The sequence below is a fragment of the Colossoma macropomum genome, unplaced genomic scaffold, assembly GCF_904425465.1.
Source record: "Colossoma macropomum unplaced genomic scaffold, Colossoma_macropomum, whole genome shotgun sequence".
Lineage (NCBI taxonomy): Eukaryota > Metazoa > Chordata > Actinopteri > Characiformes > Serrasalmidae > Colossoma > Colossoma macropomum.
This window is the reverse complement of record NW_023494795.1, coordinates 38,824,199-38,844,033: the sequence shown is the minus strand read 5'-3', so window position 1 is coordinate 38,844,033 and position 19,835 is coordinate 38,824,199. Positions and strand designations below refer to the sequence as shown.

General features: G+C 38.7%; 1 protein-coding gene across 2 annotated transcripts in view; it reads left to right on the top strand.

The window, feature by feature from the left end:
- ube2j1 (ubiquitin-conjugating enzyme E2, J1) overlaps positions 1–19,835 on the top strand; it is a 61,703-nt gene that overhangs the window by 31,567 nt on the left and 10,301 nt on the right. For both annotated transcript variants that reach the window (XM_036582376.1, XM_036582377.1), the window contains exons 5-7: positions 3,701–3,806; positions 13,772–13,901; positions 16,988–17,119. In XM_036582376.1, coding sequence (XP_036438269.1) covers positions 3,701–3,806; positions 13,772–13,901; positions 16,988–17,119 — 368 coding nt within the window. The remainder of the gene's footprint in view (positions 1–3,700; positions 3,807–13,771; positions 13,902–16,987; positions 17,120–19,835) is intronic.

Here is a 19,835-nt window from a genome sequence, read left to right as displayed (position 1 = left end):
AGGTACTGGGTCTGCCTAAGGGAAAGCCAAAAAAGGCGACAAGTGTCAAGTCACTCTGAGCCGGTACAACATGGTGGAAAAGTGTTTTTGATTACTTGCTTTGTCTTCATTATAGGAAAAGTTATGCATTTCTGTTATGCTGGCAAAGGGAGGTTGCATAAAGTACCAAATGCAGGGGTGCCAATCATTGGGACGTGTGGTTTAGTGTTAGATTGAGCTAATTAACCAAGAACACATTTTTCACAAGCCACAAATAATAGCGCTGGTTGTATGTGGTGGGAAAATCTAGAGTTTGTACAATGGTAGGTCAATGAACCTTCAAAAAAGCATTATTGTATTTTGTGTTTTATTTTTTTATTTATTTATTTATTTTTTTGGCACAAATGAAGACAAACATAAAAGCAAGTGAGTGCTTGTATGCTTGCCAATCTTCTGACCACTCAATGAACGCCTACTTGATGCACTTTAGCAACTTAGCAATGTCACGAAACCCCAAACTTTGCTACTGACTTTAGCAAACGAACTAGGAATGAAAACAGCCTTAAGGTATGTGACAAGCTTATGGAAATAATTGAAGAATTTATTTAAGGGGGGGAGCTCAAGTACAAGTGCAGCTTTAAATATCTCCTCAGGGTTTTCTTAAGAAATACTGCGTCTCTACCTTTTCACGTTTGTGCAGTTAATCTGTGTCCTATTTTAAACTACCATCCAAAACAGGTACCAATCACAACAAGAATTGAGGATTTCTGCATTAAGCACTGCTTTCACATGATATTATTTTGATGTTTTATGTCTTGCTTGTTGTTTTGGAGGGTTTTTTTCAGTGGAAGACCCTGGGTTTAATCATGTGGGCAAACAAATTTCATTTTAAGCCGCAGCGTGTCCAAAAGGTCTTGTGCTGTCACTGGCCCTCAGGATGCCCTTGCTTTGCTTGAGGATAGTACATAAGCCGCTACTCCCAGGTTTTATTTTTCAGGAATGCATACCTCAAAAGTAGATTAAAGGGCTTCGGAAGGGGATTTGAATGCAGTAGATGGGATTGTATCTTTAATTGCCTTATGTTTGAAGTCTCTATCTCTCTCAGCATTCTTTGTTTGCTTTGTAGCTTTGGCATCTACTAGCTATATTTTTTGTTGTTGTTAGTTATTCATTTTGATGACAAAATAATCAAAGCTTTATGCTGTTGTTGTTTTCCTAAGTTACTCATGAGGCATCAGGCTCTGCGCTCTTTCCAATCTGCTGTCTGGTTCGTGCAGTCTGATTAGAACTTTGAGAGGAGATGAGGAAAGAGATTTTGCATCACTTAGAGCACTCAGTAAATGTTTCTGTTTGAAGTACTAATTTATATACTGGCTTACTTCTGAGTGCATGCATCTACAGGACTCTTCAAAAGTTTTAGCCAACTGAGGAGATTATATTTAAAAATGAATGTATCTAGACAGAAAGCATTTGTTTGCTCAGAAAACACTAATATTGGAATAAATACTAATAATGTTAATACAATATGTAGTGATTTCATGTATATAAGTGTTCGTTTAACCATGTCCAAACCTCCTTAGCTTTGGCTGATCAGTACTCAGTTATGTTAAATTAGGTGTGCTGCTGATAAATTGAACAAATTTGCATAGTGGCATGGGCCGGACAGAGACCAAGCTTTGCTAATAAGTTATCAACTAGAAGAAATTCTTGTAACATTTTACTATTTGTGTTTATTTGCATTTATTCTACTGATATATATGTTGATTTTCCAAGCACAAACACACCTATAGCCAAGATAAAGGCTTTAAATAATGTTCTAGGTGTCCAGGTTGCACTGTACTTATGTTTCAGCATCTAAGTTTCATAATAAACTTTATTTAGCAAAATAAAATGCAGCTCAAAGTGTTTCACAGAGTAAAGAAAAAAAATCAAAGAAGAAAAAGTTAGTGCAAAATATGCAAATAATACAAAAATGCAAAACCAAAATTAAAACAAACATAATACCATTAAAACTGTGTAAAAAAAAAAATTATAATAATACACTATATAGTCAAAAGTATATGAACACCAGACTAACACTCTTATATGAGCTTGTTGGACATCCCATTCCAAATCCATGGGCATTAAATTCCATTCCACAATAATAGCACTTAGAGTTGACTGGGGCAGATCTAGCAGGGCACAGAATGACTTGTGGCATCCTAAGACAGTACCATGTTTAAAGTCACTGAGCTTTTCAGTACGACCCTTTCTCTTACCGGTGTTTGTCTATAGAGATTACATGAATGTATTTGATTTTATACATATATTTTATACTCTGTAATTAGGAGGAGTGTCCACATTCTTTTGGCCATAAAAAAAACAGAATAAAAGTATAACAATGTTTTAAACTAATTATAATTAGCTCATTGGTAATGTGTTCTAGGCATAAAATCCAACGGCTGCTTCATTGCTCTTTTTAAGTTTCATATGTGCGGTTTGACTAGGCTAGTGACGTTAGCTGAGGAGAAAACAGACAATTAGCATTTGTTTGTTTATCTTAAAATCATCATCATCATCATCATCATCATCATCATCATCATTAACCGCTTAGTCCAGATAGGTTTGCAGTAGCAGTTGGGAGAGCAGAGAATCCCAGACGACCCCGATCCCTGCAACTTCCTCGAGCTCATTCCCGGGGACCCCAAGCTGCTCCCAGGCCAACCTGGAGATATAATCCCTCCAGCCTGTCCTAGGACAACCCCGGGGTCTTGTCCCATCTTAAAATCATAAACTGATTAATCATTGACTGCCTTTCTTGCTGTAAATTTCAATCCACTTCACCTGTTATGGACTTTTGGATGGATGGTCTGAGTCTAGGTTTGATATATTACAAAGAACTAGGAACATGGTGCTGAAAAATGTTCCTCTATCCCAAATGTCAGGACTGGTGCAAGAGCAAAACCTCTATATTTCCCAAGTGATATTGTGGCCTGGAAATTAAGAGTAGGTGGAATATAATGGCAGGGCAGAGATAGCCTATGACACAGCTGGTGCTCAAATGTCTGTCAGAATTAACTATATTTACCACCATTTTTAGCTCTACTTCCTAGGGAATTGCCAATGTTCATTCCTATCAGCATTCAGAAAAGCTGGAGTCCTGCCTGCAGTGAACAGTTGTTAGCGTTTTCCCTCATCTAACACCCATCAGCTAGTTAGCGTTTCCCTCATCGAACACCCATCAGCTAATTGCCAAGCTCTTTGCGAGCTTAATTAGGTGTGTTAGAGCAGGAAAAACACAAAAATGTGAGACTGAATGACGACTGGGAACTAATACAAGTGCCTGACTGTGTGTCACTGCAGTGCAGGTGAGAGTCTAACTTCAATTGTAGTAAGTTAGGGCAGCATCGCTTCCAAAATATCTGTTCCTCCTGTGTCTCCTCCCGGCTCCTCTGTGAAGTGTGGCACTAAAGGTGTTGTGTATCATCCAGGCACAGAGCTGTCCTCAGAGACCATGGCCAGAGAGAATCCCGCTTTAGATGCAGAAAACAAAGCATTACACACCGTTACGTAACACTCACTCACTCACAAATACATGGCACTCGGTCTCACATTGTGCACGGTCGTCCATGACCCTTCATCCTTTTCTATCCTCATTTAATACAGTGTGACAGATTTTTTTTATCCCTGTATCATGACTCTTGCTTTCCTTTGTGTGTGTGTGTCTCTCTCTCTCTTTCAGTCCGGACAGCATTAATAGCGATTATAGGGTTCATGCCGACTAAAGGAGAGGGGGCAATAGGATCACTAGATTACACCCCAGAGGAGAGAAGAACCCTCGCCAAAAAGTAAGATGCTGCAGATTAAAGCATGCCCTTTCTATCACCTCTTTCTCTCTCTCTCTTTCTCTCTCTACATCCTCCCTTTTCAAGTCTCTTTCTCTGTGAAGGTTCGTTTCAGTTCAGTAGACATTATAGTAGTATACCTCAGTATTCAATACACAGTATTGTAAATGCAGACACTTTGAAATACTGTCACTTAGGTCTGTCATTATTAGTACATAATAGCCTGGTTGCGGTTGTTTAAGCTGGCTGCAGTTGTTTTCCATAGTTGTTAGCTTTCAGAATCATATATTAAAGGCTAATTACTCAAATGTTTCAAAGTTTTGCATAATTGAAACATTGAGATGTGAACAGAGTCATTCAGACTGACTTGATTCATAATTCTAGAGAAACTATGGAAAAAATTCAACACAGCCATTTTGTTTACTAAATCTAAAATGACCAGTAAACCTACACGTCTTCTGCGGTTTTGTTTGTGATGTTGATGGAAAAATATCTCTCTCATTTTCAAAATTCAGACTCTTGTTGTTTGTGTGTTACTATTTAGTTACTCTTAAATAGACTTGCTTGTGTGGTTAATGACACCGTATAACACACTGAAATCTATATAAATAGACAAAAGTACACCACTATCTGTTGTCCTGAAGCTGAAAATTTGCCCAAACCATCGTCTTGAGATTGTATTTGAACTTAAGTTCAAAACTTCAAACTTTAAATGGGAGTAATAATTACAAAATACTCTTCATTCTGAAGGAGTCTTGCCGCAGAGCCGCTTTCATACATCCGTGAGGGTGACTGTTTTAGGGTAGCTCCTCAACCTTCATAGAAGCAACGTTGGTGCTATTTCAGTCCTAGTCTCTTGCAGTCTCTGCCATAGTGCTGGGGTTCTTTACCAAGGTGCCACACATTTTGTGTGATCCAGTCACATACCTTTTTGTAAACGTGTAAATGCTGCCAATGTTATTGGACAGGTCATAATCGCTCCAAAATCCCATCCAATTCTCAGGTCTGCCTGTGCTGCCAACTGTCGTATTAAAGAATTAATTGACCACCTAAAGGCTGAGTATTTCTCTCTTATTGACACTTTAAGCTCTCTAGGCTAAAATCGAAACCTCGAAACCTGGCGAGAGAGATTAGCGCAGCCCCATTGTGTTGGCTGCTCACCAGCTATAAGAAGCTGTCCTCCCTCTGGGGAGCAGACAGAAGCCCTGTGGTGGCAGAAGGCTCGGAGACACTGCTGGAGCATCTCTTGCTGAGGGGTGGAGGAGTTTGAAGGGAAGAAGCAGTGTTTGAAGACTTTTATATCAAGATTTTTTGAAGTGAAAAGAGTTTTTTTATCATCAAAAGTAACAAATTCATGTAGACATGGATCAAGAACTTTAGTAATGTTCACATCAGACATCTGCATGAGGATTAAATGTAGTCTGAGTGACTTGGACTTTGGTGTGGTTGTTGGTGCCAGATGAGTTGGTTTGAGTGTTTCAGAAACTGCTGATCCCCTGGGATTTTCATGCACTATAGCCTCTAAAGTTTACACAGACTGGTGTAGCAAAACAAAAAGCAAGCAGCAGTTCTGTGAGTGGAAATACCTTTTAAAAGAGAAGTCACAAAGAATAGACTTGTTTGAGTTGACAGGAAGGTGACAGTAACTTGTGTAACCAGTCTCTACAGCATTGGTAGTGTTGAAGGTGGATGGGCTACAACAGCAAAAGGCCAGATCGGTTGGGTTGCAGTTCTGTCAGCCAAGACCAGGAATATGAGGCTATAGTGGACAAAGACTTACTGAGACTGTACTGTTGAAGGGTTTAATAAACATCTGATCGTGATTTCTGCTGCAACATGCGGATAGTAGAGCCAGGGTTTGTGTAAACAGCAAAAACATGTGTAGACAAAACATGTGGAGCCAACCTGCCTTGTGTCAACAGTTAACAGTGTAATGGTGAGCCCCCTAATACTGATCAAGCATCGTTTAAGTGCTGCAGCTTTAGTATTGTTGCTGATCATGTGCTTCCCTTTATTTACCCATCTCCTAATGGCTTCTTTCAGCATGGTTGTGCAACATGTCTCAAAGTCATCTCATGCATCCATGAACATGACAATGAGTTAAGTTTTCTCAGCGGTCTTCCCAGACGACAGATCTCAATCAAATAAAGCAGCTTGTGGTGTGGTGACCGATCTAGTACAGTTACCTGCTACAGTCATGTCAATGTGGACTAGACTTGTAGGAATGTTTCTAGCATATTGTAGAGTCCATGCAATGAAGAATTCAGGATGTTCTGAGAACAGAGGAGTTCATACACAGTATTAAAATTGTCTTTCTGATAAAGTGTCTGGTGAGTGTGTATTAAAGAGACTGTCAGTCATATAAAACATGTTATAGAAATCATATTGATGACATACACCAATCAGGGATAACATTATGACCACCTCCTTGTTTCTATGCTCAAATTGTGCAGCAGCAGATGAGCTTTCGTCTCTGACTTTACATCTCAAGGTGGACTGACAAGATAGGAGTGTCTAATAGAGTGGACAGTGAGTGTGGACACAATGTTAAAAAAACTCCAGCAGTGCTGAGAATGATCCACCACCCAAATAGCACCCGGACTCTTTTAATACGGAGCTATGCTGTTGCAAAACATGCAGAATGTGGTTTGACATTGTCTTGCTGAAATAAACAAGGCCTTCCCTGAAAAAGACGCTGTCTGGATGGCAGCATATGTTGCTAAAACATGTATATATCATTCAGCATTAATGGTGCCCTCACAGATGTGCACATCACCCATGCCATTTGCACTGATGCACCCGTATACCATCATGAATTCTGGCTTTTGAACTGTGCACTGATAACAAGCTGAGTGGTCTTTAGCCAGGAGGACACAGTATCCATGATTTCCAAAAAGAATATAAAATTTTGATTCGTCGGACCACAGGACACTTTTCAACTTCCCTTCAGTCCATTTTAAATGTCCTCAGGCCCAGAGAAGGTGGCAGCGTTTCTGGATCCTGTTTATATATGATTTCTTCTTTGCGTTTAAGAGTTTTAATTAGTATTTATGGATGCAGCGACGAACTGTGTTCACAGACAGCGTTTTTCAGAAATGCTCCTGAGCCCATGCAGTGATTTCCACTATAGAATCATGTCTGTTTTTAATGCAGTGCCGTCTGAAGGACCAAAGATCATGGCCAGCAAATGCTGGTTTTTGGTCTTGTCCCTTGCATACAGTGATTTCTCCAGATTCTCTGAATCTTTTAATGTTATTATGTACCGTAGACGATGAAAAGCAAAAGTTCTTTGCTATTTTATTTTGAGAAACGTTATTCTTCATTGGTTGCACAATTGTTGTTGATCGTGCAGTCTTTTACAGAGTGGTGAACCCTCCTCATCTTTACTTCTGAAAGACTCAGCCTCTCTGGGATGCTTTTTTTTTATACCTATTCAAGTTATTGCCCAAACCATCACCTTGAGATTGTATGAGAACTTAGAACAGTACCTAGCAGAATGCTAAGATATTATGGTAATGTAGTGTCTACTGACTTGTACCATCGTTTTACTGTACCACGCCTATGCTCTTTTTCCAGAAGAAACAAATGCTTCTGAGCTCTGGGACAGTTGTGTAGAAACGACGAACCTCCAGGAGTCAGACAACTCAAACTTGAGTCACTGACTGTCTAGTTCAGCCAAGGGAATAAACCTAAGGCTCTTTCTCTGCCTGTCTGTCTCTCTGTTTCTCTGTCTGTCTGTTTCTTTTTCTGTATTCTCTTTCTCTTTCTGTATTCTCTCTCTCTCTCTCTCTCTGTCTCTCTCTCTGTCTGTCTCTCTCTCTCTGTCTCTCTCTCTCTCTCTCTATCTCTCTCTCTCTCTCTCTCTCTCTCTCTCTCTCTCTCTCTTTGTCTCTCTCTCTCTGATGAGTAATAAGAATAGGAGGAAAGGAAACACATGCTAGATGCTAGACTGTGTGTTCTAAGGCGTGAGTCACTGAGTAATATGCCCCAACTGCGCTCTGCATACACATCACTTCAAACGTGCAGCGTACAGTGCTGTGAATCTGGCAAATCATGACTATTAGAGCCAGGCCATCCGTTCAGGCCATAAAAATCAAAACTTTGTCAAAAATGGAAAAAAAAACATTTACGATAATGCTGATGTCAGAGCGCCCTCCTGCTGGAGTTACAGATGGTATGTGGTATGCGTCAGCCTCTTTTTTTGGTCCATTTTAGATTAAACAAAGACATTTGAAGCTTGTAGAAAGCATTTTGTATGTTTTATTTTAAGCTTGTGACAGACATTAACATACATTTTACCTTGTATGTTGCAGTGGTAGTGAAGAGTCCTGACATAGAGTTGCTGCTGTTTTTTGTTTCTAACAACTGATTAAAATCTGGTTAGACTGCCACTCGTTTTGGCAGTCAGCGACTTCCAGAAGGTCTAGATTGGGTTAGATTGAGTAGTTTTTGCTCACAAAATTGGTCCCCTTCATTGGAAATGATACAGTGATTGGTTGATTTTAGTGTTACTTCCTAGTTATGTTGGTTGTTTTAAAGGGTAAGGTCTTCAGTTTAGCTCCTGAAGGCTTAACTAATGGGAGAGGTAGCTTTGCTTTATCTACCCAAACCCCACAGAGAAAAAATCTTATTGGACAGTTTTCCTTTTTATTCCAAAAAAACTTAAGAATATTACTACAGTACTTAGAGTTTAAGTACAATAAGCACAATGATGTTAACTTAAAATTAACTTGAAATTAGACATTTCTCTAAAGGCCTAGAATGTTTAGAACAGGGATTATCGGACCATGCTCTGGATTTGGACCCAGCAGAGTATTTCAGGGCTGAACCGAGCACTTTTATAGCAAAGCTGATTAACGTATGTAAAAAAAAAAAAGTTCATATTTCAAAGACGTAGGAACATAAGCCAGCATGGCTTCTGTAGCTGTCTTGTGCTGCAGTTTTTTCATATGCTTTCATGTAAACAACTTACCTGACAGCAGATCATCAGAAGAGAGACTACTGGGATGTATATCAGGTTTAAAAAGCCAATTTCTTTACTATTTCTGGTCTGAGTAATGACACACTTATTGGCTTATTAAACACAGGGCTTAGTAAAAAATGAAAGCCACTGATGAAAACAGGGTTTAAAAATGAATGAACTAAGAAGTGTGAGCAAAGAAGTCCGTGTTTCACATTCAAAACCAATCTGTCTTATCTGTTCAGAGACCATGGCGCTCATCAAAAGTGGGAATGTTAAGTGCCAGCGCCACAGTGAAACAAAACAATCACTTCAAATTAACCTACTGACAAAACTCAACATGACTGATCCACCAGAGTGTTTGTTCATTCTCTGAGGGCGCAAGAGTGTGAATTGCTCATTAAGAATCGCCTTTGTTTTTGTTTATTTTAATTAAATTTAATTTCTGATTCTTCACGTTTTTGTGCCTTATGAAAAGACAGAAATTTTGTCTTCGTTTGAGATATATATATATATTTATATTACTATTTTAAAGTTTTTCTAAGTTTTTTTTTCCCTGCTTAAAAGAGTTTCCACATATTTATTTATTTATTTATTTATTTATTTATTTATTTATTTATTTAATAAACAATAACCACAGGCCGTGCACATTTTAACATGCTGTTTAGATTATTAAACTGTGTTCAAAATATCAAATATTTATCAAAATATTGCCTTGACTAATCAGCAATGGCTAGGCATTTAAAGGTAGGTGGCCATTCTCTCTGTTTGTTTATCTGGACCTTTTGTAAGCAAGAAATTTGATGTAACTAGACCGTCCTAAGTTTTAGTTGAATGCCCCTGGCTTAGGGCTTATTAAGGCTCCTATATTATTTCTTATATGTATAAATTTGTACAATCTTAATCTCAATCCAGAACAGTGTATGTTCCAGTACAGGTTATTTTCTAAATTAATGATAATGTTCTGTGCAAAATATATGCACCAGTGAGGAAAATAGTAATATTTTGGATCAGCGAGGTGTCAGTCACTTGTCACAGCAGTATTTGAGTGACATGGGCAGATTGGAAGTTATATTTAGCAAAGTTGTAAAGTTTCTCTCCTGTGCTGCCAATGCATTAAACTTGCAGTGTTAGAGAGCAGGCTTCACATTCTGGACAGAAGGGAATTTAGTACTTCTCTTTATTTTGTACATTCCAAAAAATCCTCCCTTTATGCTGGGATTTGGGGCAAGCTGATCAAAGTTTCTCTCTCTTTCACTCTGTTTTTCCCAGCCATAGCCACACATATAGCACCTCACTGCATTGTGCAATCTCCTGCATTATTAAATCCCCCATCACTGTCTGCAGTGTTCATCTGGTGCAGGGGAGCACACAACACATCATGCAGAAGGAGAGCCACTGGAACAAACAGAATCGGGAATCAGAATGAAGGGCAAACTTTACTTTTACCAGGAAAACAGAGAGCCTCTAGCCTTGACAGTTTTTAGCCAGGGGGAAGGGGAACTGGAAACACAGTCAGGGATTGGGATGTGTGTGTATCACATACCGCAGTCAGTGTCTCCCTTATTAGAGGCTGATCGGCCTGCACCTTGGCCTCTTCGCATGTGCAGTGCTTATGGTGGAGATCTACGGTAAACCTCAGAGGATTCAGGAAGTTATTATCGGAAGAGTTGTTCAGAGCCGACGTGTGTGGGCATGCAGTATTTATATTACATTAAAAAAGGAGCAAAGACAGAAGATAGTCAGATTGGCTATTAACACATAACGTTGGAGGTCGTCAATGACAGACCATCCAATTAACACATTGAGATTGAATTTGATGGGAAGATTGGAAAACACTCAGTCCAAAATCGCACGTGTTCGTGTTTTTGACCCTAACATCTATAAATATAACATATCTGTCATAGTGACAGCGTGTTTCGGTTTGGCTCTTGGTTCTCACCCTCACGCTCCTAGTAATTGCCCATGCTGTCACTCAAATGGTTCCCCTCGGCAGAACACTGGATTCATATTTCAGTTCTCATCTGTGACATTAACACCAGTAGGGGATGTTTTGGATCTTGGAAACAGCAGACAATGTGTTGTTGGCGGTATCGCTTAAAACTAGACTACTGCCCCTCATCATTATGAGAAACAAAAAGAAAAGAAACTGTTTGAAGATGGTCTAGAAATATGAGTATTAATCATATGTCTTCTTCCTTCTACCTGTCACTGTTAGCTCCTGGAGTTTGCCCTACCACAAGTCTGACCTACACTTTGGCACCTGCAAAATGTATAGAGCCCTGCTAGACAAGAAGCACACTGTAGCTGCACCGCATAATATGAAATCGATGAGGCTGTAACGGTTGTTCTGGGAGAATGGCCTGGGGGCTGGATTTGGGTCAGACTTGGCCAGCTTAGGCTCCTTCTTATTTCCCAACCTGCAAACTTCTTCACTTCCTACTACACGACTTGCCGCAGTGTTCTACAACGACATCCGAGGGATGCAGAGCTTTCAGTTGTAATGGTTTTTGGAGCTAAATTACATAAAGTGGACCGATGTCAACCTACTCAGGCTATGTAGATAAATCGAAGATCTACTCAGGGGAATTTCATTAAGCAGAATTTCTACCTAAGCCTCCATTGCACTGTGTTGCCTTATGGCAACAATTACTTCACCTCAAAAAGTAGTAATATAAAATCTGTGTTTCCCTATTTAGTTGTGGAAAAAGGGTATTTTACTTTGAAAGGACAACTACTTCATGACATCATATTATGATGTTGTTATTACCATACATTCCAAATACCAAATGATTTTATGGTGCTATGGTACGATTGCGCATTGCTGCCGTATGGTAACAATTTACCAAATACCCCTTAATTTTTAGAAACAAATAATTCTTTTTCAATTATTTTCATTATTTAAGCAATTTTAAATAACAAAAACACATTTAAACATTTTTATCATGTTCAAGTAATAATTCATGCAATAGAGGGTTAAAAATCCCACACTACCCCTGGTTCAGTCACAAACGTTGCCTGCTAACATGAATTGATCTTCAAATCACCCTGATTGGGGCTTCAATTTATGAATACATCCCCATTGAAGTTACACTGAACTAATGGTCTATTTATATGTGTCAGTAGACAGTTGGAGCTTGTAACTACAGTGAAGTAATGATGAAACTCATTCACTGTGAAAAGGATTTCGGAATGCTGCTCTGGGCCAGTTCTTGAGTGCACCAAGTGACGTCCTGTCTGGGGCCTCATGGGGTTTTAAGCCTGCCTGCATCATCACAGTCCTCAGCCAGGGAAAATCTGGAAACTGTGCCACTCCAAAGCAATACTCTATCCTGCTCATACCATATTAACTCTCTTAGGCATGATACCTTCTGTGAAATCCTGAATCCAGACTGGATCTCTGCCTTGGAGTAGTGTATCTCAGTACTGATGAAATGATCAGTATCACATTTTCCAAATATATGTATCATCTACCATTTACCATAGATAATTATATAATAATATAATAATATAATTTACACTGATGAACTAAAACTTTATTACCGCTCACAGATGCAGCAAATAACATTGATTATCTTGAAGAAATGGTGCATTTTTGTTGTTGTTCTTAGACATTTTATGTTTATTTACTGTTTAATATCATGGTAATGTTTTAATTTCTTTGTCAGTCCACTGGTGTTGCCTTGTCTCGAGTTTTGTAGCTATAGCCTGGGAACAATTAAAACACATAAGCAATTATATATCTGTTATATTTGCATTAATATTATGTATTTGGCAAATGGATTTCCATCGTAATTTATATTTCTTGTTATTTGCAAAAAAGTGTGTCAACCTGAAGCAAGATACAAATTTAAATATGAATTGTGGCTATTTAATTAAATATTTGCCATTTCCATCAAGTCCTTTTTAATCAATCTATCAAAATATGCATCAATCGTATGGGTAAAAACCTAACCAGTGTCTTGAGAGCCTGACATAGCTTGTTTTGTTCTTTTTTTCTTAAAAATACAAACAAGGGATCATTGTTAAGGTTTCCAGACTGGAAATTTATGAAGGTATATTTACTTTATAGTAGTATTTATTACTTTTTCAGAACCAGTTGAAGCACCTAGCAAATGAAATGCATTACAGTTTCCATCGTCTTATCCATCAATGCTGCTAAAACTAAAACTGGTATACCAAATACTGGTACACCAGTATATACAGTATCTCGCCCAACTCTTCTTTGGAGCTTTTACAGTATTATATCTAGAACAGCAAGGTTATATAGGTGTTATTAATGTTTGTTTTGGTAGATCAGCCTGTAAACTTTGAGCGTGTCCTGCTATAAGGGGGATTCTCTGGTGTGGAGGGACGACTAACTTGTGTTCCTCCCCGCATAGTGTCTGTGGAATAAGAAGGAGGCCCTTTGATGCTTGATTCGGGGGGTTTGAAGGTAGCTGCATCTTACTGATGACCGATGAAAGTGCTTCTGTTTATCTAACTGTAGATTGCCCTCTGCTTAGCTCTTTGAAAAGCCTGCCTTTTTACTTAATCCTATGAAGAAGCTTTGGGGCTTTTGGTTGATTGATCTTCAAGGCCCAGTAGACCCAGGTGCTTTAATTTCTGTAATTTATACAGCACTGTAGAAAAGTTTCCAGTCAAACGACCATATATTAAACAGAAAATTGCATAGAAACCTCCAAAACTAAATGTAATGTCCAAATTTGCAGTATTTAGTGTGTTCGTTATTTACCTTTATTACAGCTTACATTCATTTCAAGAGACTTGCTTTTCAAAGAGATCTTCAGGGATTTTCTCATGATCCAGATAATCCCAGAGATATTGAGTGATGTTAAAGTTCTTTTTTTGCCTGTTTCTTTTTCTCAGTGGGGGCTTCTTGACAGCTACGCAACCTTGTGGGCCCTTAGCATTGAGTTGTCTTCTCACAGTGGAAGGATGGACAGCAACACCTGTGATTTTTTTTCAGATCTGGAAAAAGACATTTCTGTATATGTGTTTGTTTCAGGTCTTTGGACTTTTGCTGTGAGATGTGTGGCTGCTCCATGCGCTCAGCCCTGCTGGCACTCTCTCCTAACAGCGACCCCCGACCGGCTGACCAGCAGGCTCAGAAGCTAGCCCAGCAGATCAGCTTTAAGGTACTGAATCCTTCGCTATACATACACACAAACACATGTAAGGATGCATCACTTGACTGAAAACAGCAGATAATAATGCTTTCCCTTTTCGTCTGGAGTAATAAAATGGCCAGTTTTGTCAGATGACAGTGTTTCTGTTTTTTTATGTAGAATTAAATGTGCCATGTGTAGGATTTAGTGACATCTTACCATTGAGGTTGCAGATTGCAACCAACTGAATTTCCCTCCCTCGCCCCTCCCTTCCCAAGCATGTAGTAGAACCTACAGCAGCCGTCATGTTGTTGTTTCTTTGACGACAAAGATTCAGCCTCCATTGCTTTTTCATCAGACTGCCAGACAGTGAGGTGTGATGCATCACTCCAGAGAAGATGTTTCTACTGCTCCAGCTGACCCTTGGCATTGTGCATAGTATTTGCATGGTTAACTGCTTCCACTTCACAATAATAGCACTTACAGTTGACTAGGACAGTTCTAGCAGAGCGGAAGTTGTACAGACTGACTCGAGGCAAAGATGAAGATTGCATTGCCATGTGCTTGCTTTTTTATGCTTGTTAGCAAAGGGTGTGGCTGAAACACCTAAACTTAATTAGGAAAGGTGTCCATGCTCTTGGGCCAATACAGTGTATGTGAAGTATTTTTAAAACATTGAACTTATGAACCATTTTTACAGTGTAAAGATTAAATGGCAGCTGTATACAGGGTGAACACCCACACAATGTTCATCTTGGTGCAGCCTAATGCAGGATGAGAGTAGCGTTGACTCAGCAGTCTGAGCCAGTGGACATGCCTGTTTCCCGTCTTACACATGTTCCCTCTTGGTGTCTCCGTTGTCCTTTTCCTGGGCTGTCCTCTCTGCCTCCTTCTTTTCTCCTCTCCCTAAAATCACCCCTCTTCACGCCGCCCTGCTGAGATTACTCAGAATGTCTGATGAACAAAAAGCCTCTCGTTAGCCCATGCGTGTAATGTAAGTTAGCATGCCTGAAAAGATGCCCAAAAAGCTCCAAATAAGCATGTAGATGTTTACTGTGTATGCAGAGGACACAACATGCAGTAAAAATAAACATTATCTCTTGCAAGGGAAAAATATTTCCATCTGCAGGTGACAGCATTGCTATTGATTGTTCCCTGGGGGCAGCTTCTCAAAGCATTTTGGAGAGTTATAACCCCCTAGGACATCACCAGTCTTATCTGTGGGCATGACTGTAGTAAAATGTAGGGCTACATCAGAGCTGTCATAGCGTAAAAAATCTACGAAATCTTTATACATTTTTCAACCTAACCTTCAAGGCTGTGTTCAGACTTGGCAGGTTGGTTTTTCTTAAAGTTAATACTGGTGCGATTGCCTGGTTAGTACGGTTTGCTGGAGTAACTCCAAACTCTGGTACGCACCACATGAATAGACAGATACCCTCTCAGTAGGTTGGCGTCAGTTCGCTTCAGAACGGTTTATTTGAAGTATGAACACAATGTAGACCGAAGACGTCTGTATGGACCAAAGGCAGAATGAACCATTGTTTCCTCTCTGCAGAACATCTTTGTTCGTGGAAAAGACGAGTTTCTGATGCCGTTTTGACACGTGCATGTGTTTTATCATCTCTTCATAACTTCATAAGCTCTGAATCACTAAGAGCGGATACTTTGTTATAGAATGAGGCTGAGGCGCTGGAACTCATAAAATACTCGATGTACACATTTCACCACACTTATAACTTATATTCTGTATTAAGGCGCCCATGTTTCTCATCCCTTCATAGGCTCTATCAGTAAGAACGGATCATTTCTGTTTTAAAACGAGGCTGAGTCACGTTTGAAGTCATTATAAAATGCTTGATATACACATTTCGCTGCACTTATAAATTATACTCTGTATTAAGGCGCCCAGGTTTCTCTGTTTTGTAAAAGCAGCAAGTCACTCAAGGCTGTTGAAGGGATTTCACTGCTTTGCATCGTGCAGAACCAAAGTAACACCTGGAGTCTCGTGGCTTGTTGCTCTGAAATCACAAGACGAGCTCAGACAAAACAGAGTACAGCGTTCAACAATGTATCGTTTTTCTGCTTTGGTCCGGACTAAAGGAACTGAGCTACAACTGAAAATGCCTCGTGGAAACTTTCAATTCACTGCACCACGTAGGTCTAGATTATTTCTTCAGGATGGTAAGAAAACAGTCCTACTTATTGACAAAACTCATAGCCTAGTGTAATGTAAATAAAATAGGAAATTTATTTTCCTATTTATGCAAGTTCTTGCCATTGTTTACACTAGGCAGAGGACAGTGACATACTGTGTGGGCTTCCTTGCTCTCTTCCCATTGGCTGTGTGCATATTAAAATGCTGTCATTGACAGATGGCAAAACAGCTTACTACAACCTTCCCTTTAACATTTAGCCGAAGAGTTACACCATGACGAATTTTGGATGCGCTCTTCTTCTTTCGGGCAGTCCCAGTTTAAGATGGTCATTTGGCCATCACATTGGCTGTCAGCCTCATGGCTGTTTGGTCGTTAGAATAGCACAGACTATAGCAATTTGGGGGGCAGGATTTAAATGGGTCATACCCTTGTTGCTTGCAGATTTTACCACAGTTCAACACTGAAAGTTTAACAGGTTGTCCCCAGATGTGTATTCACTTTACGAGATCACATCTGGCACCATGAGAATACAGAGAGACGTAAATCTAATAAACGTTTTATTGCTTGCTGACTTTGTTAGCTAAAATAAACACTGAAACATTAAAGAGCAGTAGACTCAAAGTAGAATTGAGGATGAGTGGAGAGGCAAAAACAAACAGGTGGAGAGACGGCATAACAGGAAGATGAAGAACTGGTTCTATAAAACTGCTAAAGATAGTAGAGTGCTAGAATTAACACAATAAAGAAAAGAAAACTTTCGTTAGTTACAGTGTCTCACAGCCTCTTGTTTTAAAAAATTAAGGAGGACACTTGTAGCATTAAAATTTTTATAAGCCCTACAAAGTTAATAATAATAATAAATTGCATAGTTGACAAGTTTGTGATAAACTGAAAAATTAGTTTATATCTCCAGCACCTAGAATTTGAATTTTTGTGTTTATATTTGTGTTTGTATAGGCTGAGTCCAGCACTTCATCTGTGGCTAGTGGGGGTCAAGTGTTGGGCACTGACAGAAAACCTGACCAGCAGGAGGAGAGCTCCTCCTCATCAGAGGTACAGGACAGTGAAACAACTGCCCAGGCTGACCAGGTGAGTCTTTCTGCGAGCCCTTCCTTCTCATTCAGGTACACGTACGTAACACATACATAACACTACTGGAGCCAAAAAACAGGTGTTGTTTTTATTTTGCATGTTACTTTTGCTTTTGAAAAACTTTCTGAAAAACTTGGAAAAACTACAAAGTAATAAAAAAACAAAAAACAACATTTATTGAAAAGTCAGGGGACAGGGATACATAACCCATGAAAGGCTGTCATAAACATCATGCAGATGAAAAATATTCATAGAATTTAGTAGATCGATTGAAGCTCTGTATGGTGCAGCGAAAAGTTTGACGACAAAGTTTTCCATTTTAAAGTTTTTTGGCTTTTTTTTACATTTAGTAAACAACAATGTATTCACATATCTGTTTCTCATCAATATTTGGCATTCTTTCATTTTTTTATTAGGAAAAAATGGTTTTTATTACTTTTAACTGAACCTCTTTGCTTTAATATTGTCCTTGTAAAATGTTATTCGGTAAAAAAGAAAACCTCAGTGGTTGTCGGTGTGTTGAAATAATGAAATAAAATTACAGAATTCTATGTTGTACAAACAGTATACATATCATTATGTACAGATAAGGACTTTACTGTGTTGCGGTAATGAGAAGTTGGTCCCTGAAATAGAAAGATTTTACCAAAAATGTTACTAAAATCTATTTAAAATCGATTAAATCATTCAGGTTTACTTACATTGCCTTCACTTGCCGCATAAGTTTATTTGCACTTTAATGGTCCAAACTGCCATTTTAAATTATTGAATGAAAATCAGCATTATTATTTAAATAACATTAATCAAATTATACTACACAGAATGTAAGAGGCAACTGTCTAAATAGCACAATGAGTCATGCTGTGCTAAGCATTTTGATATAGGTGTCACAGCAGCATTCAAATATGGAAGTGCACTTGCCTGACTCACATTATTTACAGTACTGTGCAAGTCAGAGACCAGTTATCATTTATTTAATTTCCAGTCAAAATAGCCATTAAGTGCAAGTGATGTCTGAAAATAAGTTTCCAAATCTGGAGATCAAAACATGATTAAAAGCTCAAGAGAAAATGGGACTCATAACAACCACGCAAGACCTGGTAGACTAGAAAAACTGTCCCCATTAGATCGACAGCACTTTAAGCTTTCATCTTTGAGAAAGAGGAGAAAATCAAGCTCCACTCTTGCTTCAGATCTGAAAACATCCACAGAAGTTTCTGTTCATCCTTCCACTGTGAGAAGACAACTCAGCACTATGGGTCTGAAAGGATGTGTAGCTGTCAAGAAGCCCTTACTGAGAAAAGGAAATAGACGAAAGAAGAAGATTTGCAAATCAGACATACATGCAAACTTGTCATGCTTTGACGAAATTCACTACATTGAACAATGAGCACAGCATTCAAGTGGATTGTGCAGATTTGAAGAGGTTTTAATTTTAGGAAGGTGGGGGGAGAGGAGGGTACAGCAGCAGTTCACAATCCTTATTTAACCAACAGATACAGTTTTTAATTTTGATAAGCCAATGAGAACCACGATAACCTTACTGAGACATGAAAAGAGAGCATCTTGTGAGCAGTACAGTTTCATTTTCGCATATTCTAATTCTTTTCTTTAGCTTTCGAACAGTGTACAAAAAGGTTAATATATGAAAAATGTTGTTTGCAAACAAGAAAACCAGCTACCACTTAGTTTGGTCTAAATTTTGTTGATTTCTGTGGACTGTTGTAATCTCTACGAGAGCTAAGCAACCATCTAATTTACTTTAAATGATTTAAATTACATCACAAATAGCAATCATCGGGGTCCAAGCACAATGTGCAGCATTTTGGAGCCAGCAGAACACAAATGATGGGCAAAGTTTTTAGAATGGCCTAGATTTGTAATAGATATGGGGTCAAAAGATCTCAAAAGATGATGTCTGTCAAACGTGTACGCATTCACTTCTTGACTTTTGTATGGTAAGCAACAGATTTTTAACAAATAATTCAAAATGCCTAGAAAACAGTGTAATACACCCCAATGCAAGGGATTGGCTTTTGACCTTGTCTTCCTTTTCATTGATCATGAGTTTTCATGTCTGAAACAAAGAGTCTGCAGATGTTCTCAGAACAATGAACTGACCACGTCAGAGCCCACTCATCATTATTGAATGTGTTTGGGATTACTTAAATCGTGAGAAGCAAAAAATGAAACCAACTTCTAAGACTGAACTTTGGAGGTGTGCAAAAAATATCCTGGCAGATTTTGTTGAAAAACTAAAAGCAAGTCAGCCAAACAGAATGGAAGCTGTAATAAAGGCAAAAAATGGATACCTTGAATACTGAAAAAATGTATTTGTAGTTTTTGAAACTTCAGATAAGTGTTATCTGCTTTTTTCCTGATGCTGAAAAATGAGTAACTTAATGCCTGTTTTAATTGGAACTTAACTGCACAATACTGTATGTCATAAAATTGCAACACAGATGAGCCAAAAACAAGGTAATCAATTAGCTAATTGCAAGTTTGGAGCAAAATATGTGCTTTTTATCATCCCTAGTTGAAGAGCACTTTGAGTTGCAGGGTTTTTGTCTGCTATGACAAAAACCCTGCAACCTATTTAAAAAAAAAGTGAAAACAGAAACTTTTCACTCAAAATTGTCAGCAGTTTTGCCTTAGTGCCAACTTTGAACACATTTAGCGTCCTCACAAAAGAAGCTCAGTCAGTCCAAATGCT